This window comes from Callithrix jacchus, chromosome X (genome assembly GCF_049354715.1).
Source record: "Callithrix jacchus isolate 240 chromosome X, calJac240_pri, whole genome shotgun sequence".
Classification (NCBI taxonomy): Eukaryota; Metazoa; Chordata; class Mammalia; order Primates; family Cebidae; genus Callithrix; species Callithrix jacchus.
In genome coordinates, this window is record NC_133524.1 from 15,729,128 (window position 1) to 15,753,559 (window position 24,432).

The 24,432-nt window shown below is 41.4% G+C and overlaps 1 protein-coding gene across 3 annotated transcripts in view; it reads right to left on the bottom strand.

Moving 5' to 3' along the window:
• The window catches only part of PIR (pirin), a 127,077-nt gene that overhangs the window by 46,605 nt on the left and 56,040 nt on the right, over positions 1–24,432 (bottom strand). For all 3 annotated transcript variants that reach the window (XM_008988989.5, XM_002762645.6, XM_017968478.4), the window contains exon 6: positions 609–693. In XM_008988989.5, coding sequence (XP_008987237.1) covers positions 609–693 — 85 coding nt within the window. The remainder of the gene's footprint in view (positions 1–608; positions 694–24,432) is intronic.

The window sequence follows — 24,432 nt, forward strand, 5'->3', positions numbered from 1 at the left end:
TTAAGTAGAGACCCGGTTTCACCATGTTGGTCAGGCTGGTCTCGAACCCCTGACCTTGTGATCTATCTGCCTCGGCTTCCCAAAGTGCTGGGATTACAGGCGTGAGCCACCGTGCTCGGCTTCTTCCTGATTTTCTTAACTTGGAAGGTCCCAGCCATATTTGTCAATTTAAACGTAATTAAATATAAACAGTTCATAGAACTTTGTGCTGAGTTTCAGAAACAAGCACATTCTAGAGAAAACAGCTCCTTGGTCTTTGAGTGTGTGTGTGTGTGTGTGTGTGGGTTTTTTTTTTAGGTGGAGTTTTGCTCTTGTTGCCAGGCTGGAGTGCAATGGCACAATCTTGGGTCACCACAACCTTCACCACCTCCCAGGTTCAAGTCATTCTCCTACCTCAGCCTTCGGAGTAGCTGGAATTATAGGCATGTGCCACCATACCAGCTAATTTTTTGTATTTTTAGTAGAGACGGGGTTTCTCCATGTTGGTCAGGCTGGTCTCAAACTCCCAATCTCGGCCTCCCAAAGTGCTGGGATTACAGGTGCGACCCACCACACCTGGCCATTTTTTTTTTCCTGACATGATTACTAAACCCCAGAACCCATCATACCTTTAGGAATAGGCTGGGAATGTTTTGCTCCTGGGTCCAATTTGAAGTCCAAATATAAGGTTGGTGTGCGAGTGTAAATCTTGGACTGAAAAAGAAAAGGAAACCATCAGTGTTTTTTTCTAAGAATAAGGTTCTTCTTTCTTTCAGCTGGCCCTTCTATAATAGGCCTGGGCCTGGATCCATTACATTTATAGTTCCTCCTAGGGAAGTGTCAAAGCCAGGGTGGGCTGCTGAAACAGTCCCTCTTAAAGGTCTTGGTCTAGAAGTTAGCCCTTCTAGCTTTACAATGTGGCTGACAAACTAATTTCAGGATGACAGCTGTCTCCCTACAGCCATCTCTCAAATATGGTCTGATATTAACATTTTACTGGCCAATAGTTGCTCCAAATCTCCCACTTCCAATCTTCCACTAGATATGGTAGGTTATCTCACAACCAAATGTATGTTTCTTCCCCGTGTCTCAAGGAAGTCATTTCCATTTTGAATTTAAGAATGTGGACTGAACATATTTTTTATTTTTTCTTACTTGGCCCTCTGGCTAACAAAAGTGGTCTGACACTACTCACTTGAAAAAGCCACAAATTCAAATGTAAGAAAGGCAAACTTTGGCGGGATTTTCTATTGCAAATAGTAACTTTGATTCCATTAAGAGTTAAGCAGAGTTTCTAATTCAATATAATACCATCCTGAATCATTGGCATAGATTAAAATTCAAGGGATTAGAACTGTTGCTATAAACTTTATGATGTCTCATTGTTTATCACAAAGCTCCAGTGGTTCTAGTCTATTTTTTAAACTTAGAATGCACATGAAAATGTAAAAGCACATAACCTTAAACTTGGCAAGGATATGTAGTAGCTGGAATTTTCATACACTGCTGGTGGGACTATAACTTGGTATAAACACTTTGGGAAAGTGCTTGGCAGTATGTAGTACAGATTAATATACATACATAAGCTATGACCCAATATTCTAACTCATAGGTGTGTACTTAACAGCCACCTAAAGACAGGCACAAGAACCTTAATAGTGTCAGAATTGATGATAGCCCCAAACTGGAAATGGTCCAAATGCCTTTAATAATAGAATGGATAAGTGAATTTTAATATACAATGGAATACTATATAACAAGGAGAATGAATGAACTCAACTACATGCAACAATTCAGATGAATTTCATAAGCATAATATTGAGCAAATGAAGGTGGACATGAGAGATCATACACTGTAGGATTCCATTTCTACAAAGTTCAAAACAAGGCACAATGAGTTTATGGTGTGAGAAGTCTGAAAATTAGTTACCTTGGGAAGATTAGTAACTAGAAAGGTATTTTAAAGGGGCTTCTGGGGGCTGATAACGTTCTGTTTCTTAACCTGGCTGCTGGTTTTACAGGTGTGTTTACTTGGTAACCATTCTCTGAACTGTATATTTGATCTATGTACTTCTCAGTGTATATATTATATTTTAATTAAAAGATTACATTCATGCATTTTTAGACAAAAAGAGAATCTAGAGCCCAGAATTATTTACTCTCCTTGATAAAGGCACAATTTTGTGGAGAACAATGCAAGCTCCATGAGAACATGAACATTTCTGCCTTTGTTACCACTAAATTTTCAGGGCCAACCCACTATGTCTGTCAAATAGTAGGTGTTCAATAAATATTTATTGACTGATGTTTCATAATGGAAAACTCCATGTATAGTAATATAGTTATTGACAGTATATATGTGTGTGTATGTATATATGAAGGTGTATATGAATATATATACTGATGGTACATATATATATATACACACATATATATACTGTCAATAACCATATTACTACTCTATATACTGTCAATAACTGTATGACTATACATGGGATTTTACATACACACACACACACACACACACACATATATATGATATTCATCAATATCTTTACCTACATGTAGCAAAATGCTTCTCTTCAGGACAGGTGAATTTGGTAAGGTCAAAGTACATGCCTATACATTAAATTCTGAAATAAAGAATTGTGAATAATGTTGACTATCAAAAGAATTTTTTTCCCTTCTTCTGAATGTCTACTATTGAAGCTTTGGGGTTTAAAATGGTCTGAGGGAGTTTTGCATGGTTTAGAAGGTCAAGCTGTATTAACACAGCTTCAAAGACTAGAAAAGCCAATTCCCCTGTGCATACATAAATGAAACCAGGAAGACCTGTGACATCAAGTGCACCCTAAGGCCAAAGATTCACAATCAATCTGAAGAGCTTGAAACGTACATGAAAGAAGGGCAGCACACAAGGGACACAGGATCTGGTTCTCTAGGATCATTAGGTATATAAGGCACCATCTGGAAAGGGACTGGTTTTGTCTGACGAGGTCTTCTAAAATTACCTCTAAAAAGATCAAGGGCAAACTTCATATCATATCAAATGACTCCTCTGTTCAGGCAATATTTTGCTGTCTTTCAGTGGGTGGGAGGCTAGGGGAGAAACAGCATGGGGTGGGGAATTGGGGAGGGACAGCATTAGGAGAAATGCCTAATGTAGATGACGTGGCGATGGATACAGCAAACCACTACCATGGCACATGTATATCTATGTAACAAACCTGCAGAATCTGCACATGTACCCCAGAATTTAAAGTATAATAAATAAATAAATAAATAAATAAATAAAAATTTTAAAAAGATCCCTGTTTGGTTTAAGCATCTTTCTCAATCTCTGCCTCAGTGGCAGATGCAGTATCCCTTCCAGCAGAGAAGAAATTCATCACAAAGAGATTCTTGGTTTAATTTTTGCTAGCCCTCTCTCCCAGAATGTGGCCATAAAACTAATCTTGAACTGGAAGTCAGGAGTCTTTCATGCTGTATTGCCTTTTCTCTTTTTTTCGTTCTTTTCCTTCCTTTCTTTCTTCTCTTTTTTTTTTTAAATTGTTTTGCAGAGATGGGGTTTCGCCATGTTGCCCAGGCTGGTCTTGGACTCCGGGGCTCAAGCCATTTGCCTGCCTCAGCTTCCCAAAGTGCTGGGATTACAGAGTGTGAGCCACTGTGCCCCGCCAGAGGCATTGCTTTTTCTGCTGACCAATGAAACACTTATCTTCTTCTGGCATAATTTGCTCATCTGAAAATGTTGTGAGGGTAGTTGCTGATGTTTAAGTCTATTTCTGGTTCTGAAATTCTGATTCAGAAAACTAATATTTTCCTCCACACTCTAATTTTTAAAATTCCCTTCCAATTTCTCAGACTAGAGCTAAAGAGAAGTAAGAATGTCACTGGGGTGAGGGACAATATTTTGCTGTCTTTCAGTGGGTGGGAGGCTAGGGGAGCAAATAGAGCTGTGGGGAGTTGGTGGGAAAGCTCTGGTTAACGTGCTGTATTCTTGCCCTCAACCTCAGTCATCAATCTGCCCTCTTGGCTGGCTCTCTTTCCTTCTTCCTTCCGTCTCTTGCTTCTCAACCTCACATTCACATAGAATGTTCTATATTCATTTATGTATTCATCTTAAACATTTTAAACAGAAACCAATGAGACTTTCATAATGCTACAAAATACATTCCATTTTCTCAGTGTGAAAAAGTTTAAGAGGAAACTTTTAATTCATTTTGCAGATGTTTTTCACATCTTTAAACTAAAACAGAATTGCAATTCTAGTATTCTTTTCATATTGGGAATTGGATCACTGAGGGTGTCAATATAACACCTCTTGAATAATAAATTGCCCCAAAGCCTCCAAAACTGAATGTATATTATTCTACCTAAAATAATCTATAATGAGACAAAACTCAATTTGGAAGATGTTCTTATAAGTGTACGTGTAGGGGTGTGTGTGTGTGTGTGTGTGTGTGTGTATAATTTTAAAAGCATGTGGGTTTTATTTTTTGATTTTGATCATCCATGGTAAGTCTATGGAAATAGCAAATGTTCATTTAACTCAAAGGTGACAATGCCAGCCTCAAATATACCTTGAGCAAACCTGGATTCAGTCTTTCCATTACACACACTGCTGATTTTCAACCATAAAGGAATCTTGCTGTTAGGCACATTGTTTCTTGTGTTGTTTTGTTTATTTTTATGTATAGTTTTAAACCATTAATAGATGCTCAAAATAGAATGATCATTTAATTAAATCATTCTTTTTTGGTTAAAACTTAGCTATCAATGTACCTATTTCCACAATAGTAAAACAAATTTGTTCATTAGAAACTAAAAGCAAATACTCCCCTATAAATCTGTTGCAGCATGGACAGAGCTAATGTACTCAAATTCTATCAGTGAATTTGGTTTTTTTTCCTTTTTTTCTGTTTCAGTTCTGATTAACAATGACTGCAGAGGTTCTAAAATCCAAAACTCTTCCCCTTTCTTCTTTTTTTCCATTTCACAATTCTATGTTGAAAGTATTTAGGAAACTTTAAAGTTTTAGCCTATATTTCAAAAGCCTAATGGCTTAAAATATTATGGTTCAAATATTATACAGAGAATATTTCTAGAAGGTAAGTAATTTAATTCTTCATAAGAGGTTAAGGGTAAATTTTGCCTAACCTACAACAGGGCTGCTACCAAATTCAGGTAAACCTTGTCTCTCTTTCCCTATAAATATGTCAGAGCCAAACCCATAATGAGTCTCAGACACCACTCCAATAATGGCCACAAAACAACCAAGACAAAACAAGGTCTATAAAACTACTTCCTTCCAAATTCAAATTCCAACCACCTGCATCTTATGTCCTTCAAAGACTTTCCACTTACCCTGGCTTTTGGTAGGATATCCTTGTCAAGCTGACTTCCTTCCTCTGCTTTTATTCATAAATGTGATCTTAATTAGGAGATGAAATCACTTCCACATGGAAACTATGTGGCTTTAAAACATCTCCCCAAGAAAAAGAATGCAGCATGCTACATTGCTATGTATGAGTGTGGCAAAAAAGTATCTTGAATTTTGCCACTGCTCCTTTCACAGATAACTGCTGCCTATTGATTCCCAAATGCTCCTGCTTTTATCACCATCTTGACCCTCCCTAAAAACAAGTGGCAGCAATGTAGTGTAATGTGTCAGACCTATAATAAATGCTTTCACATATCTTTAGGGAACTGTTTCAAAAACTCTTTATAATTTAGTTGTTTTTTAGGAAATGCACTCAAATTGTCAATATTACTGTAATATTTTGCTTAAGCAAATTACTCTAACCATATTAATGAGTGCCAATCCCCAATATCCTATAAGAGAAAGAAATAGTGTTTCTACTTATTCCTAAACATGCACCCCCCATTTTGGACAACTCCCCTAATGTTGGACATTGTGTTTTACGGGGTTTTGTGTGTCATTGTTAGTTTTTGATGAGTCTCTTTGCACATAAATCTTGGATTGCATTTCTATTTTTCTCCTTCACAGTGAAATTATAGATCTAAAGGTTAAGACGTTGTGGCTAAAAGCAAATATTCAACAGATAAAGAAAATAGTATCTAACTGCTGGAGTGAACAGACAAAGAAAATAGTATCTAACTGCTGGAGTGAACAGACAAAGAAAATAGTATTTAACTGCTGGTGTCAGCAGACAAACAAAATAGTATTTAACTGCTGGAGTGAACAGACAAAGAAAATAGTATCTAACTGCTGGTGTGAACAGACAAAGAAAATAGTATCTAACTGCTGCAGTGAACAGACAAAGAAAATAGTATCTAACTGCTACAGTGAACAGACAAAGAAAATAGTATCTAACTGCTGGAGTGAACTGACAAAGAAAATAGTATCTAACTGCTACAGTGAACAGACAAAGAAAATAGTATCTAACTGCTGGAGTGAACAGACAAAGCAAATAGTATCTAACTGCTGCAGTGAACAGACAAAGCAAATAGTATCTAACTGCTAGAGTGAACAGACAAAGAAAATAGTATCTAACTGCTGGAGTGAACAGACAAAGCAAATAGTATCTAACTGCTGCAGTGAACAGACAAAGAAAATAGTATCTAACTGCTGGAGTGAGCAGACAAAGAAAATAGTATCTAACTGCTACAGTGAACAGACAAAGAAAATAGTATCTAACTGCTGGAGTGAGCAGACAAAGAAAATAGTATCTAACTGCTACAGTGAACAGACAAAGAAAATATTATCTAACTGCTGGAGTGAACAGACAAAGCAAATAGTATCTAACTGCTGCAGTGAACAGACAAAGCAAATAGTATCTAACTGCTACAGTGAACAGACAAAGAAAATAGTATCTAACTGCTGGAGTGAACAGACAAAGAAAATAGTATCTAACTGCTACAGTGAACAGACAAAGAAAATAGTATCTAACTGCTGGAGTGAGCAGACAAAGAAAATAGTATCTAACTGCTACAGTGAACAGACAAAGAAAATAGTATCTAACTGCTACAGTGAACAGACAAAGAAAATATTATCTAACTGCTGGAGTGAACAGACAAAGCAAATAGTATCTAACTGCTGCAGTGAACAGACAAAGCAAATAGTATCTAACTGCTACAGTGAACAGACAAAGAAAATAGTATCTAACTGCTGGAGTGAGCAGACAAAGAAAATAGTATCTAACTGCTACAGTGAACAGACAAAGAAAATAGTATCTAACTGCTGGAGTGAGCAGACAAAGAAAATAGTATCTAACTGCTACAGTGAACAGACAAAGAAAATAGTATCTAACTGCTGGAGTGAGCAGACAAAGAAAATAGTATCTAACTGCTACAGTGAACAGACAAAGAAAATAGTATCTAACTGCTACAGTGAGCAGACAAAGAAAATAGTATCTAACTGCTACAGTGAACAGACAAAGAAAATAGTATCTAACTGCTGGAGTGAGCAGACAAAGAAAATAGTATCTAACTGCTACAGTGAACAGACAAAGAAAATAGTATCTAACTGCTGGTGTGAACAGACAAAGAAAATAGTATCTAACTGCTGGAGTGAACAGACAAAGAAAATAGTATCTAACTGCTGGTGTTAACAGACAAAGAAAATAGTATCTAACTGCTGGAGTGAACAGACAAAGAAAATAGTATCTAACTGCAGGAGTGAACACACAAAGAAAATAGTATCTAACTGGTACAGTGAACAGACAAAGAAAATAGTATCTAACTGCTGGTGTGAACAGACAAAGAAAATAGTATCTAACTGCTGCAGTGAACAGACAAAGAAAATAGTATCTAACTGCTGGAGTGAACAGACAAAGAAAATAGTATCTAACTGCTGGAGTGAACTGACAAAGAAAATAGTATCTAACTGCTGGTGTGAACAGACAAAGAAAATAGTATCTAACTGCTGGAGTGAACAGACAAAGAAAATAGTATCTAACTGCTGGAGTGAACTGACAAAGAAAATAGTATCTAACTGCTGGTGTAAACAGACAAAGAAAATAGTATCTAACTGCTGGAGTGAACAGACAAAGAAAATAGTATCTAACTGCTGCAGTGAACAGACAAAGAAAATAGTATCTAACTGCTACAGTGAACAGACAAAGAAAATAGTATCTAACTGCTGGAGTGAACTGACAAAGAAAATAGTATCTAACTGCTACAGTGAACAGACAAAGAAAATAGTATCTAACTGCTAGAGTGAACAGACAAAGAAAATAGTATCTAACTGCTGGAGTGAACAGATAAAGAAAATAGTATCTAACTGCTGGAGTGAACAGACAAAGAAAATAGTATCTAACTGCTGGAGTGAACAGACAAAGAAAATAGTATCTAACTGCTGGAGTGAACTGACAAAGAAAATAGTATCTAACTGCTGGTGTGAACAGACAAAGAAAATAGTATCTAACGGCTGGAGTGAACAGACAAAGAAAATAGTATCCAACGGCTGGAGTGACCAGACAAACAAAATAGTATCTAACTGCTGGAGTGAACAGACAAAGAAAATAGTATCTAACTGCTGGAGTGAACAGACAAAGAAAATAGTATCTAACTGCTGGAGTGAACAGACAAAATAGTATCTAACTGCTGGTGTTAACAGACAAAGAAAATAGTATCTAAGTGCTGCTTGTGACGAGTATATTTTTCCTTTTGAGACGGAGTCTTGCTCTCATTACTGGAGTGCGATGGGGCGACCTCGGGTCACCTCAACCTCCGCCGCCCGGGTTCAAGCGATTCTCCCGCCTCGGCCTCCTCAGTAGCTGTGACTCCAGGCACCGGCCACACACGCCCGGCTAATTTTTTATCTTTAGTAGAGACGGGGTTTCATTTTGTGGTCCAGCCCGGCCTCGAACTCCTGACCTCAGGTGATCCGCCCGCCTCGGCCTCCCAAGGTGCTGGGATTCGAGGCCTGGGCCGGGTACCGTGGCTCGCGCCTCTCATGCCGCCACTTTGGGAGGAGGCCCGGGTGGGAAGGTGACTCGAGGCCCAGGGTTTGAGCCCGGCCTGGGAAACCCACTGAGACTATGTCTCTATGAAAAATAAAGAAACAATTAGCCAGCGACGGTGGCGTCCAGATACTGAGGAGGCTGAGGCAGGAGGATCGCGTGAGCCAGGCCTGGGCAACGTAGCAAGACCCATCTCTACAAAAAAAGTACAAATCAGGCAGATGTGGTCAGGTGTGTCCGTGGTCCCAGCTACTGCAGAGGCTGAACTGGGAGAATCCCTTGAGCCCAGGAGCTCAAAACACAGCTGGGGCAACATAGCAAGACCCCATCTCTGCAAAAGGATATAAATCGCCTCCAAATTCCGCATCGTCGATTACTCGGTGAAGAAGGTTGGGGGGGTGAGTTTTTGGGGGCGGCTCTGATTTGTGCAAAGACTCCGAGGCCATGTGCAGGGAACTGCAGCGTAGGAAGAGGGATCAGCACGTGCAGAGACTCCGAGGCCGTGTGCAGGGAACAGCAACGTAGGAAGAGGGATCGGCATGTGCAGAGACTCTGAGCCGCAAAGGAGCTCCGCGTATTCCAAGAGCTGAGAGGCAGTGACGCAATCCTGGCACGGGAGTAAAATGGACAAAGGCGCCCCAGAGACAGGACACGTGCCCCAGACACAGGACTGACGCCCAGAGACAGGACGGGCACCCCAGAGACAGGACGGAAGCCCCAGAGACAGGACGGAAGCCCCAGAGACAGGACGGGCGACCCAGAAACAGGAGGACGCCCCAGAGATAGGACGGGCACCCCAGAGACAGGACGGACACTCTGGCCCCACAATTTTCCTTGCGTATTTTCCTTTCGGCCACACGATGGCGCTGTCAGCTACAGAATCAGTGGCCTGCAGGGCCTTGGCCTTCACGTTTGTGGGTCCCCGGCTGTGAACTTGTCAGGGGAGATGGGGGGGTTGCCGTGACCTTGTTGGGGGAGACGGGGACGGGGGGAGCTTGGTGCGGGGGGTGGGGAGGGACCCCTCGTTTAGCCTCCTAGGCTGGCCTGCAGGTTCTTCAAATTCATCCCGATGCTGGATGAAGCCCCTTCCCTCCCACAGCACCCCCCCGAACCCCGTGGCTGTTCAGCCTCTTCACCCCCTAATTCAGACCCAAGGCCAGACCGCCCTGGGTGGGGGCTCTGCTCCCTGAAACCCCGGCCTGGGTCCCTTTCTGAGGCTCCCTTTGCCAAACAAAAGCCCAGCTAATTTTTTTGTATTTTTAGTAGAGACGGGGTTTCACCAAGTTGACCGGGATGGTCTCGATCTCTTGACCTCCTGATCCACCCGCCTCGGCCTCCCCAGAAGCTGGGACCACAGCTGTGCACCAGCACCCCTGGCTAATGTTTAAGGTTTATTTTTGTAGAGATGGGGTCTCACTATGCTGTCCAGGCTGGTCTTGCACTGTTAACCTTAAGCATTTCCCACTGTCCCTGCTCAATTTTTTTTTTTTTTTTTGGTACAAATCATTTAAGAAGCGGCCAGGCACGGTGTCCCACGCCTGTCACCCGAACACTTTGGGAAGCCTAGGCAGGCGGATCGCCTGAGGTCGCGAGTTCAATACCAGCCGGGGCAACATGCTGGAACCCCGTCTCTACTAAAAAAATACAAAATTATATGGACGTGGTGGCTGATGCCTCTAATCCCAGCTACTCGGGAGACTGAGGCAGGAGAATTGCTTGAACCTGGAAGACCGAGGTTGCCGTGAGCCTGAGGTCAGGAGTTCGAGACCAGCCTGGCCAACATAGTGAAACTCCCTGTGTACTAAAAATACAAAATACAAAAATTAGCTGGGTGGGTGCAGTGGTGGGCGCCTGTAATCCCAGCTACTCCGGAGGCTGAGGCAGGAGAGTCACTTGAACCCGGGAGGCGGAGGTTGCCGTGAGCGGAGATTGCGCCACCGCGCTCCGGCCTGGGCAACCGAGCGAGAGTCCATCTCAGAAAAGAAAAAAGTGTTTTTTGCAGAGATGAGGTCTCACTACGTTGTCCAGGCTTGTGTTGGAGTTCAGTGGTTGGGCTGGGTGCTCAGCGTGGTCTCCACCACGGGGGCCTCGTCTGGCCTCCCCGACAGCGCGGGGCTCCCGGGGACTCTGAAACGCACGGCCTTTTCACCCCTAGGCTCTCGTCGCGGGAGCCCGACCACCTGCCCGGGCTGCAGGCAGCAAACGCAGACCTGGGACGTTCACCAGGTCCACACGTGGGGGCTGCACAAGTGAGTCCTCAAGGGCCCCCTCTGACCCACCACGATGCCCCATACGTAGGTCCTCAGAGCCCTGGCTGTGCCCGACAGTCCCACCTGGACCCCAGGTCACGGAGCCTCCAAATTCTCCACACTCCTTCTCTGTACCTCTGAGCTCCGACTCCACCTCTATCCAGCTTCTCCATGTCCACCAGCTTCTCCCTCCTGGGCCAGCTTCTCCCTGGTGGACCAGCTTCTCCCTCCTGGACCAGCTTCTCTTCCTGGACCAGCTTCTCCCTCCTGAACCAGCTTCTTCCTCATGGACGAGCTTCTCCCTCCTGGACCAGCTTCTCTTCCTGGACCAGCTTCTCCCTCCTGGACCAGCTTCTCCCTCCTGGGCCAGCTTCTCCCTCCTGGACCAACCTCTCCCTCCTGGACCAGCTTCTTCCTCGTGGACCACCTTCTACCCCGTGGACCAGCTTCTCCCTCCTGGGCCAGCTTCTCCCTCCTGGACCAGCTTCTCCCTCGTGGACCAGCTTCTCCATCCTGGACCAGCTTCTTCTCCTGGGCCAGCTTCTCCCTCCTGGACCAGCTTCTCCCTCCTGGGCCAGCTTCTCCCTCCTGGACCAGCTTCTCCCTCGTGGACCAGCTTCTCCATCCTGGACCAGCTGCTCCCTCCTGGGCCAGCTTCTCCCTCCTGGGCCAGCTTCTCCCTCCTGGACCAGTTTCTCCCTCATGGACCAGCCTCTCCCTCGTGGACCAGCCTCTCCATCCTGGAGCAGGTTCTCCCTCCTGGACTAGCTAACAGATCTCCTATTGTTGCACGTTTTTTTCCTTGTCACAAACATAGAATGGAAAAATTAATTGGTCAAAAAAAAAGGTAAAAGGTAAAAAAATAAACTCCCCTGAAAACCTTTGGAAAATGGAAAAAAGTGAGGAAAAAAGCTTAACCTTAAGAAAAAAGTTTAAAAGCACGACTTCCACACTACAAATACCATTATCTCAACAACCCATATCTAGCAGTATTTGTTCTTGAACAAATCATCATCTGAGCACTCGTTATACTGACTTGATTTCAACCAAATTGGTTTTGTCAAGTCACTTGGTAACTACCTTTAACAAGTGCCCATCTCATCAAAATGTTGATCATCTTATTTTTTTCATTTAGTTCATTTAAAAAGCAGAAATTGGCATCTCCTTACTCTTTAAATTTGACTATTAGTTTGGGTGATATTAATTTAAAAATAATAGTAAGCATTAATATAAAAATAGCAATAATAACTAAATATGTTCAGGGCTTAGTATGCACCAGGTAATATTTTAGGGGCTTTGTATGTATTAAGGGCACTTGAATTTCTCTTTTAGTAAACTATCTGCTCATTAGCCTATTTAACTTTTCATTCACTCATCAAATAATTTCCTCATTCAAAAAATGTTGGTTGACAATCTATAATGCACTAGTCATTGGCTATATACTGTTGAATAACAGTTCTGCTCAACCCTTGTGAAGTTTTACTTTCTAGAGCAGAAGATAATTTAGCAACTTAAATATAAAACTTTAAAATGTGGTACATGCTAGAAAAGAAATATATAGGATTCAGAGAGAGATAATAAAATGAGGAGAGTAATGGAAGTCCTCACTAGGGAGACTATATTAAAGTGGAGACTTGAATAAGAAGAGTTGAGAGTAAGAGGTTTCTGGGCATGTGAAGGCCATGAAGCTATAAAGAGCCTGAAGAATTCAGAAACTGAAAGGAGAGCAACCTGGCAGACATAAAGTGGTTACTGGAGAGAATGACATGAGATAAGTTTAGAAAGTTAGGAAAGATTTAATCAGATATAGGCCATAGTATGACATTTGGGATTTCTTTAAAACACAATGAGAACACACTGAAGAATAACCAGATCCAATTTTCATCTTAAAGAGATGTCTTAAGCTACTATATAGAGAACTGGAAGGGAGTAAGGAGAATGCTGGAGTGTGCCAGAGAGGGATAGGAGAGAAGTAAGGAGATTTGAAATAATATATTTGGAGATAGACAGGTTTTGCTGAGGGACTGGATGAAGTGGGTATAAGGATGACCATCATGTTTCTATTTTGAGCGATGAGTGACAGTGCCATTCACTGAGACGGAGAAGACTGAAAGAGAAACAAGGTTTTTTTATTTTTTGCTCTCAAGACAGGTGAGGGTAGGGAGAACAAGACTTCAACTTTTCCTATTTTAAATTTGACGTGCCTGGGCACCACGCAAATGGAGATGTCAAGTTGGCAGTTGCAGATATGAATCTACATAGAGCTCAAAGGGGGGCTTGTACTGTGAATATAAATCTGGGAGTTGTCAGACTATACATGGTATCTAAATCCATGAAATAAATAAGCTCACCTAGGCAGAAGCTCAACGAAAGAAAAGACTCAGGATTGAGATCCAAGGAACACAAGTGATTAAGGGTCTGGCCAAGAAAACAGTGTCTCCCAGAGAAAGGAAACTGAGAAGGAGCAAAGAGCATCCAGAGACACAAGAATGCATTATCTCAGAAGCCAAAGAAAGAGAGGCTATATAGAAAGAGAAAGCAATTAAGCCACGGCGAGGAAGAGCTAAATTGAAGAAGGAACCAAAGAAAGAAAAGACGGAGAAGACGACGACAAAGACAATGAAGATGACGATGAAGACAAAGAAGAAGAAAGAAAAAAGGGACGAGGAGGACGAGGAGGAGGACGAGGAGGAGGAGGAGGACGAGGACGACGACAAGACCACCACCACCACCACCTCTGGTTTGCCCACTTGGAACTCAGTGGTGGCTGGTTTCAATGGACCAAGGTGGGTGAATGTCAAGTTGAGAACATCAAGGAGGTAAAATGGTGGATATAAAACGTGCAGACACATCTTCGGTGACGAGTGATTGGGAGAAGGAGTGGAAAATTGGGGGGCATGAAGTCAAGGAAGTTTAGTGCTTCTCATCAATTTATATGAGAGTTTTTTTTTCAATAAAGTAAAGTTATTAACCCACCTCAGTTTGTTTTTGGCCTTTAATTTCACTTACAAGGTTTCTGACATGGGTCAAATCTATTAATCTTTTCCTTCCAATGCTTTTAAACACAGAAAATCTTTCCCCATCCAAAGATCATATAAATGTTTGTGTATATTTTTCTAGTTCAAAATTTTTAACATTAAATTATTTAATCTATGGTGGGGAACAGCTCAAGCCTGTAATCCCAGTACTTGGGGAGGCTGAGGCAGGTGGATCACTTGAGGTCATGGGTTCAAGACTAGCCTGAGCAACACAGTGAAACCCCATCTCTACTAAAAACACAAAAAATTAGCCTGGCGTAGCGGTGTGCACCTGTAATCCCAGCTACTCAGGAGGCTGAGGCAAAAGAATTGCTTGAACCTGGGAGGCAGAGAATTCAGTGGGCTGACATTGCATCACTGCACTCCAGTGAGACTCTGCCTCAAAAAAAAAAAAAGAAAAGAAAAAGAAAAAAATTATTTAATCTATGTGGAATTCTTTTGACAAATAACTGTAAGATCATGAGCTAATCTGGTTTCTTTTTATTAAATGGTTAACCAATTGTTTCAGTTGATTTATTCTTCTTTTCCTCAATTGATGATAATCTTCTTTATCCCTACTAAGTTTGCACGTATATTTGGGTATAGCTCAGGTAGGTTCTCTTTCAGCCACTTACAAGGAAGAGCCTCAATAGGGAAAACCAAGTGTCCACTTCATTTACTAGCTCAGGAGTCCTAACTAATAGAGTAAGATCTCCATAAGGAGTTCATGGCATCATCTAGTGCAGTTCTTATGGCTTCCCGAGGTCCTCGTCTTCCTTCTACCACCTTCCCACTCTCATGACCTGTTGGCCTTTGCACTGGGGATAAAAATGCATCAGCACAGACCTAGTCTCTGCACTACCATACACACTCAGGAAACTCACTGCCAGATGCCACTGTCCCTGTGTGGGGAACCGTACTTTCTCATTTTCCTGGAGATGGTAAGGCTTTGAGGAAGTGAAAAGTAGATTTACCATATTGTTTAAAGCAAACTTCTAGCTCAGTTTTAGGATAGGCTGATGCTCTTCAACAAAATGATGTCTTCTGTATCCAATCCAAAGCACTTTGATTTCTGAATTCTTCATTATTTTAAACAATTCTGATAAGCAGTGGAAAAGATTAGTTTCCATCCCCAGTGCCAAAGGTATCGTGGGAAGGATTAAAACTCTGTAATCATATTTTGACATATACATGAAGTGCTACACAAAGAGAAGACAAGGTACTCTTAGGCAAAATGCCAATGACTCTTTGTAGGGTGGGAGTTAGGGCCAAAAAACATGTTTAACTTTTAGCAACCATAAAAGACTGTGGACAGTCTTGAACATCAAACTGTCTAGCTGACCAAGAATTTTGAACACAGCCAAATTCAGTCGATAGTATTATTTTTCAAGCAGCCCTTTAATCAGTAGTAATATTCTCGTCCTTCTCTTTTTCACCTTTTATTTATGGGAAGAGTAGTAAGGAGAGAAGGACTAAAGAGGAAGAGAATAAAGATGATGACAGGGACTCACAGTACTGAAATTTAACCAGAGACACGTTAATCATGAAACTGGACTTTGATTTATTCACCCTTTGAGTCAGCATTCTTGCCTGAAGTTGGGTTACAGATGTTCTAATTTCTTGGAAAATTAAAACCAGAAAAAGCACAAATGCCCATATCTTGTATAAATAATCCATCTACAACTCTATAAAGGCAGCAGTATAATAAAACCACAAATGGCTCCCAAAGAGGCTAACACAGAGCCTTCCTATCTGTTAATTCCAATCCATGGGTAATATGCTCCAAGATGGAGTCAGCAAATCTATTAACCAATGCTAGAATATTCCTCACAGGGCTTCTAATCTCTATTAGTTACATTTGTTACTTACTAAAATATTTGTAAGAGTTCTTGTAGGAAAGTGATTCAAGATGTAACACAGGACACTATTTGGCAAAGATTTCATAAAGCTCTGGGTATAGATACCTTCATATAGATATGATCCGCCAATTTTATGATTAAAATTACTGAAGGGGTCTAGAGCTTCTTCTGTGTGATCTTTTGCAGAATGTCCTGACACAGACAGGCAAGGTGTCTCCTTTTACAGACATGTGCCTGAAGGTACCTTTTTGGTGTAGAAAGAGACACGATCGTTTTGAAGCTTCCATCCATGAAAATGCTAAGGCATTCCCTAACTGAAGAGAGACACACTCAGCAAACTTATGTATAAGGCCTGAATGGTGGGATAAGGCAGGGGAAATGTTCAAATGAAACAGGGCAAAAATTCAGGAAACCTGAGTTTGGGTCTGGTCTTCTTCCACAATGAGCTGTGTGACCTTGGGAAAGACTTTTTGCCTAGTTGGGTTTCAGCTTTCTCGTTTATAAAGTGATGTAGTTGGAGAGCTTATCTTTGGGATCCATTTCTGCCTGACATTCTGATTCAAATGAAAGTACCAGAAGAAAATGGAACAGTAAGTGGTGGGTGGCTTTGAAAAGCATATCATTGTATCAGGAATTCTAGATTCGTGTTGCTCTAAAAACTTTGTTCATATCCTAATACACCATTACAGCAATCGAAGAGCTGAATGGACAAACTGAAAGTCTCCATAAAACTGTTATATAAATGGGCCAGAGACAGCCCATGTATATTAGCCCAAAGTGCACTGATGCCAAACTCCAATTTTCATGCATCAAATTGCTTTAAATATATTCCAAAATGAACATATTTTTAGCCATTTAGAGCCTACCTACTCCATATACACTGTGAAACTACTCCCAACATCCGCTAGCCAGAAATAAGATAAATTATTACGAACATCTGCTAGACAGCTATAAGACCTCAAACTCCTCTGTCCTTCAGAGCTCTCTAATCCAGAGACACTTCACCTTGATGCTTAGTGATATTACCTAGACATGTAAGCCTCCTCTCTGATTTCCCCTACTCATTCAGGTCTCTTGCCCTATTTCCTTTCTGAGTGGTGGCCTTGTGCCACTATCTCTGGAAAATCTCCAGCTGTGAGGAACCTTCTCTCTTGTGCAACCTTGTTTGAGCACTGCCCAAATAAAGTCTGCATGTTACTGCCTCTCATGAAACTGTCTCTTCCTTGATCAGCTCCCCAAATCCCCAAATTTACCACGTCAACCCATCTAAATACAGTATTCAAAAAGATCCTAAAAGTATTGAATATGGCCTCCTGTGTACCCACAAACAATAGGAGAGGAAGTTCCCTGCTATTCAGTACCAGCTCAGAAAAATTGAGGAACTGACAAAATCTGCTGAAAGGCCGGAGCACTATGGAAGGGATCAGTATATACCCCTAATTCAGGTCTCAGGTCAGGGATCATTCATGAATTCCTATACAAGTAGTGAATAGTCAGACCCTTGGCGAAATGACAGATGGGCCAAGATTTTCCTCTTGAACCCTTCAACATGTGTCTCTCCTCTTAAGCCCTTTCAGTCTTTAAAAGTTTCCAAGACAAAACCTCTCAACAAAAAATCTGATTTCTATTGGGTTGTGCCAAACTGGTGAAGGACCTATGTAAGCATGTGATTAAGAGCACACACCCTGGAGCCAGTCATTCAGTTAGAATCCCAGTTCTGTCACTTGCTATATGCGTAACCCCAGGCAAGTTGCTAATCTCACTATGTCACAGTTCCCTGTCTCATTAGGTTGTTGTGAGAATTCAGCTGGACCCATTTTACGTGCCTCCTCAGAGTCGCTCGACTTCATTATAGCTTCTCAGCCCTCGGCCTCTTATGGAGACCTATAGGTGCCATCATTGATGCAAGTGTTGATATTGCCAGATGCCCTGGCCTCTCCTAGCTGACCGTCAAGTTCTGATATTGTCTTGACTGTCCTCTCAGTGGCGGGAGGTTCCAACAGCTCCACAGTCTGGGCTTGACCCAACTGACCTACTTAGGCTCTGGATCCTGTCTTCATGCCAACACTTGGATAAAGATCCAAGCCATAGAATGGGACATGTGGCCTATTCAGAGGCTGTCTGTAGGGGCCAGGTGACACAAACCAGAAGGTCAGGGAATTAGCTTCCCATGGGGAAACTTTGACCAAAGAGGAATGGAAGATCTGGGGCAACAGACAAATTCTTGCTCCCTTAGAAAGTTCTGAGGTACAGCTTTCTGACATGGCCAAGCATCTGTCTCACTTCCCTTCTCCTTCACTCCCGCTGCCCTGGGATTGCAAATAATACTTACCTCGGGCTTTGTTTTCCAAAGAACCCAAGTTAAATAAGGATTAAAAGAATTGAGACAGCCGAGTGCAGTGGCTCACACCTGTAATCCCAGCACTTTGGGAGGCCAAGGCAGTCAGATCACGGGGTCAAGAGATCGAGACCATCCTAACCAACATGGAGAAACCCCGTCTCTACTAAAAATACAAAAATTAGCTGGGTGTGGTGGCGTGTGCCTGTAGTCTCAGGTACTCAGGAGGCTAAGGCAGGAGAATCGCTTGAACCCGAGAGGCAGAGGTTACAGTGAGCAGAGATCTCGCCACTGCACTCCAGCCTGGTGATCGAACGAGACTCTGTCTCAAAAAAAAAAAAAGATAAGGAAAAAGAATTGACACATATAAAGAACTCTCAGAACTTCACTGTCCAATACAGTCAACACTCACTGCGCTGCGAGTATAAAGACACAATGGATTTCAGAGACTTGATAACAAAAAGTGTAAACTATCTCATTACAATTTTGTATTGATTACATGTTGAAATAACATTTTGGATATATTGGATTAAATATGCTATTAAAATTAATCTTACTGCTTTTACTTTTGAAATGTTTATGGTGAAATTTTAAGCGACATGCTGCTTCCATTATATTTTTATTAGACAGCTCTGACTTAGAACTTAGCACTTCAAAAGCCCATAAAAGATGTTGGCCATTTTCATTTCCCATCCCAAGAATTTCTAGAGATTTGCTGTTGGTAAAGACTAATGATCAAAGGGAATATGAGAGAAGAAAAGAAAGATAAGGGAAAAGGAAATATTTATTAAGTACCCTCTATGTTGCTAGGCACATTAAATACCATACAAAAACCTCAAGGACTCTGTATTATCATCCCCACTTGGCAGATGAGGAAATAAAGGCTCTAAATAATTTTCCCAAGGTCACAGATATTAAACAACAGAGCTGAGATTTGAACCCAGGTCTGACTCCACAGCCTATGCTCCTTTCAATCCCTCATACTGTTGAAGGATGGACTCTAATGGTATAGTTTTAATAATGTGACAGTGAGATTTTCTGTCCTATGCTAGGATTTTTAGAATCCCTTAAATCAGCCACATAGGTCACCTACACCAACCAAGTTAAAAGCTGGTGTTAGACACAAATCTCTCTCTCAGTCTGGCCCTGGGTTCATGGAATTGAATTGCTATATACCATAATCCATGGCACAAGGTCATCATACATCCATGGGCACCCCTCTCGTTCTGTGTTATTTTACCCCATCATCCCCCATCTGAAGCCCATTCCCCATTGGCTCTCAGTTGAGCATATGTAATGGACATCCTTCCAGTCTACCCATAGTGTATTTACTTTGATACATGGGTGTCCTTGAAAATAAGTAGTATTGTGTGCTAAACTGCTTTCTTTTCTGATTTATTCTGCATTTTACCTGAGAACTAATCATATAACTACAAGTGAATATAGCCCACTGCTTCTGGTGGCTACACACCATATTCCATCATAGGTGACCACCATATTTCACTTATTCATTCTCTAAGTGGTGAACACCTACATCAACTCTGACTCTTTTCGACCACTCACAATGCTGGGATGACCACTGTCATATGTCTGCTTGCTGAAGTTTTGATGGAATAAATAGTAGGAGTGAAATTTCTTGGGCATACCCCATATGCAGTGTTAGCTTCACTGAGTTATGTCAACTTGCTCTCTACAATGAACCCAGCTACACCCACCTGCCAAACATGAAGTTTCCGTTCTTCCCATCCTTGCCAGCACTTCACAGTACCCAACTTCATACTTTTTTCTTAATTTGAAGGGTGTCAAGTGGCAGCATATTATTTGAATTTCTATTTTTCTACATATTGGTGAGAGGAACATTGCTTCATATTCTTTTCAGCCTTCCATACTTGAGAACAGGATTTTCTCAAGATCTGGTGCCTGGAGTTACCACCAACACAAGCAACTTTACACAAAGGCAGAAATGTCTCCCCCCAGAGAGTGGAGACGGTATGGATACATGGTTTTCTTCTCCCAACTATGTTAATGCTCTGGACTGACCAAGTACATCAATTTTCTGCAGATATAACTGCTCCAAGACTTGGAGATTTGCTTGTGCAATAAAATTTCATGGAATCAAGGCTGATATTGTGATAAATGTGTCTTTTATTACCTTTTGGGACTATTTCTACAGTGAAACATATGAGAATTGAGGTTGAATGGATTCAAGTTTGGCAGACCTAATGGAGCCAAATCCAGTCCAGGGGAGGCAACTCAGGCTGCGATGCTCATTAAAAAAAAAAAAAAAAAAAAGAGAATCCTTAGTCTACCCAAGCAAAGCAGGATTAAAGTTGGATAAAGATGCTTTGGCATCTTATTTAGAATGTAATTTTAATTCTAATTTACTTTAATGTGATTTATAAGGGCAAGGGGTTTTAGATCAGAACTCTACTTTTGTCTGAAAAGTTTGATGATGGGAGAGGTTTCTGTTCAAATTTGGGAGATTTTCATATTTAGATAAAATGAATGTGCAGCCTAGAAGACAGATGTGCCTTGGTGTGAATTTAACAAAAACCTCTCTGTATTCATTTGAGATTGTTCTGGGGTAAAACGGATCTCAGAGAACAGAAGTTAGTTTTTGTGTGAGGGGGTCCACATTCATAAATTTCTCATTTCTTTCCTTGAGGGGGCAGTCATGGCTAAGCATCCGACTCCAATATGTGAATAGAACAAAACACCAGGGAATGTTGGAAGGAGCCTCCAGACCCCTCCCTAATGTCCCCATGAGGCAATACTGCCAGCTGCTCTCTGCCTTTCTCACTAATCCCTGAGGGTGAGAGGGAGGCAGGAGGTGAGATCCAGCTGGTTAGGGTAATTCAAGGGATTGAGTATACTCAGCTCAGGCCCTTCTGGGCTCTTTCTCTTTTTCTCTCTTCTTTTGCCAAGAGGTAAGCCTGCCTCTGAAGAAGATGGTGGTGACTGTACACCTCTGCCTGTACATGGTTAATGAAGCGAGGAAGTATTAAGGAGCCCAAAAAGTCTCAGATACAAGTCATGTGCTCTTATATAGATGCTATGTAAGGCATCTATATACTGGGGAGAAAGATGATATTTGGATCCCTAAGTGGCCAGCTCCTCAGTCTCTCTCTCAGTTCATTCTGAACTTGGAAGGGAAAGAAAGGAGTACAGGCGAACCTTGTTTTATCACACTTCCTTTATTGTGTTTTGTAAATATATATATGTATGTATTTACAAACTGAAGGTTTGTGGTAACCCTACACTGAACAAGCCTATTGGTGTCATTTTTCCAACAGCATGTGCTCACCTCACATCTCAGTGTCACATTTTGGTAATTCTTGTCATATTTCAAACCTTTTCATTATCATTATGTCTATTATCTGTGATCTTTGATGTTACTATTATAATTGTTTTGATGTACCACAAACTGTGCCCACATAAGACAGCAAACTTAACCGATATATGTGTGTTCTGACTGCTCCCCCAACTGGCTGTTCTCAGTATCTCGCCCTTTCCTTGGGTCTCCCTGTTCAGAGATGCAACAACATTGAAATGAGACCAATTAACAACCCCACAATGGGCTCAAAGCGTTCAGGTGAAAGGAAGAGTCATATGTCTCTCACTTTAAATAAAAAGCTTGAAATGATTAAGCTTAGTGAGGAAGGCATGTCAAAAGCTGAGGTAGGCCAAGAGCTGGCCTCTTACACCGGGTAGCCAAGTTGCGAATGCAAGGGAAAAGTTTCTGAAGGAAATTCAAAGTGCTACTCCAGCGAATACACAGATGATAAGAAAGCAAAACAGCCTAATTGCTGATATGGAGAAAGGTTGAGTGGTGTGGACTGAAGATCAAACTCCCCACAACATTCCCTTAAGCCAAAGTCCAATCCAGAGCAAGACCATAACTCTCTTCATTTTTGTGAAGGCTGACAGAGGTGAGGAAACTGCAGAAGAGAAGTTAGAAGGTAGCAGAGGTTGGTTATTGAGTTTTAAGGAAAGAAGCCATCTCCATAACATAAAAGGTACATTATGAGGTAAGGTAGCAAGTGCTGATGGAGAAGCTGCGGCAACTCATCCAGAAGATCTGCCTAAGATCATTAATGAAGGTGGCTACACTAACAAGAGATTTTCAATGTAGACAAAACAGCCTTATACTGAAAAAGAGATTCCATCTCTGACTTTCATAGGTAAAGAGAAGTCGATGCCTGGCTTCAAAGCTTCAAAGGACAGGCTGACTCTCTCTTGTTAGTGGTTAATGCAGCTGGTGACTTTAAGTTGAAGCCAAAGCTCATTTACCATTGTGAAAACCCTAGGGCCCTTAAGAATCATGCCAAATCTACTCTACTTGTGTTTTAGAAATGGAACAACAAAACCTGAATGAAAGCTATTCTGGGTACAGCATTGTTTGCTGAATATTTAGGTCCATTATTGAGCCCTACTATTCAGAAAAAAATTATTCCTTTAAAAAATATTACTGCTCATTGACAGTGCATTTGGTGAACCAAGAGCTCTGATAAAGATGTACAAGATTAATGTTGCCTGTTAACAAAACATCCATTTAGCAGCCCATGGATCAAGGAGTAATTTCAACTTTCAAGTCTTATTATTTCAGTCTTGAAAGTCAAAATTACTCCTTCCTATAATCAATCATATTAATAATTCATATACCATAATTTAATTGATAATATTTATAATTATATTATACATTTCACAAGGCTATAGCTGTCATAGATACTGATTCCTCTAATGGATCTGGGCAAAATGAACCGAAAACTTTCTGGAAAGGATTCACTGCTCTAGATATCATTAAGAACATTCGTGATTCATGGGAGGGGATCAAAACATTAACATTAATAGGAGTTTTGTAAAAGTTGATTCCAACACTAATGGGTGATTTTAAGGGGTTCAAGACTTCAGTGGAAGAAGTCACTGCAAATATGGTGGGAATAGCAAGAGAGCTAGAATTAGAAGTGAAGCCCGAAGATGTGACTGAATTGCTACAAGCTCATGATAAAACTTCAGTAGATGAGGAGATGATTCTTAAGGATGAGCAAAGAAAGTAGTTTCTTGAGGGGGGATCTCCTGGTGAAGATGCTGTCAACATTGTGGAAATGACAACAGGAGTTTTAGAATATCACACCAACTCAGCTGATAAAGCTGACTCCAATTTTGAATGAAGGTCTACTGTGGGTAAAATATAATCCAACAGCGTTACATGCTACAGAGAAATCTTTCATGAAAGGAAGAGTCAATCAATGCAGCAAACAACACTGTTGTCTGATGTTAAGAAATTGCCATAGCCAACCCAGCCTTCAGCAACCACCACTCTGATCAGTCAGCAGCCATCAACACTGAGACAAGACTCTCCATTAGCAGAAACATTAGGATGTGCTGGAGATTCAGATGATCATTAGCATTTTTCAGCAAAAGTATTTTTTAATTAAGCTATGTATGTTTTTTTTAGATATAATGCTATTGTACACTTAACAGACTACAAAATAGTGTAAACATAACTTTTATAGGCACTGGGAAGCCAAAAAATTGTGTGATTCACTTTATTGCAATACTCCCTTTATTACAGTGATCTGGAACTGTACCCACAATATCTCTGGGGTATGCCTGTGTTATCTTCCGGTCTTCTCAACCTCAACTCCCCCTTTGACTTCCGCTGATTTCTTGGCCCTCTTCAATAAACTGGTCTGCTTTTGTTTGTCTGACAGCCTTTATCAGTTGAAACCTATGAAAAGAGCTGGGTGTGGTGGCTCATGCCTGTAATCCCAGCACTTTGGGAGGCTGAGGCGGGTGGATCACCTGAGGTTGGGAGTGTGACACCAGACTGACCAACATGGAGAAACCCTGCCTCTACTAAAAATGCAAAATATATTAGCCAGGCCTGGTGGCACATGCCTGTAATCCCAGCTACTCTGGAGGCTGAGGCAGGAGAATCACCTGAACCCAGGACACAGAGGTTGTGGTAAGCTGAGGTCACACCACTGCACTCCAGCCTGGGCAACAAGAGCAAAACTCTGTCAAAAAAAAAAAAAAAAAAAGACTTATGAGAACACTTAATGA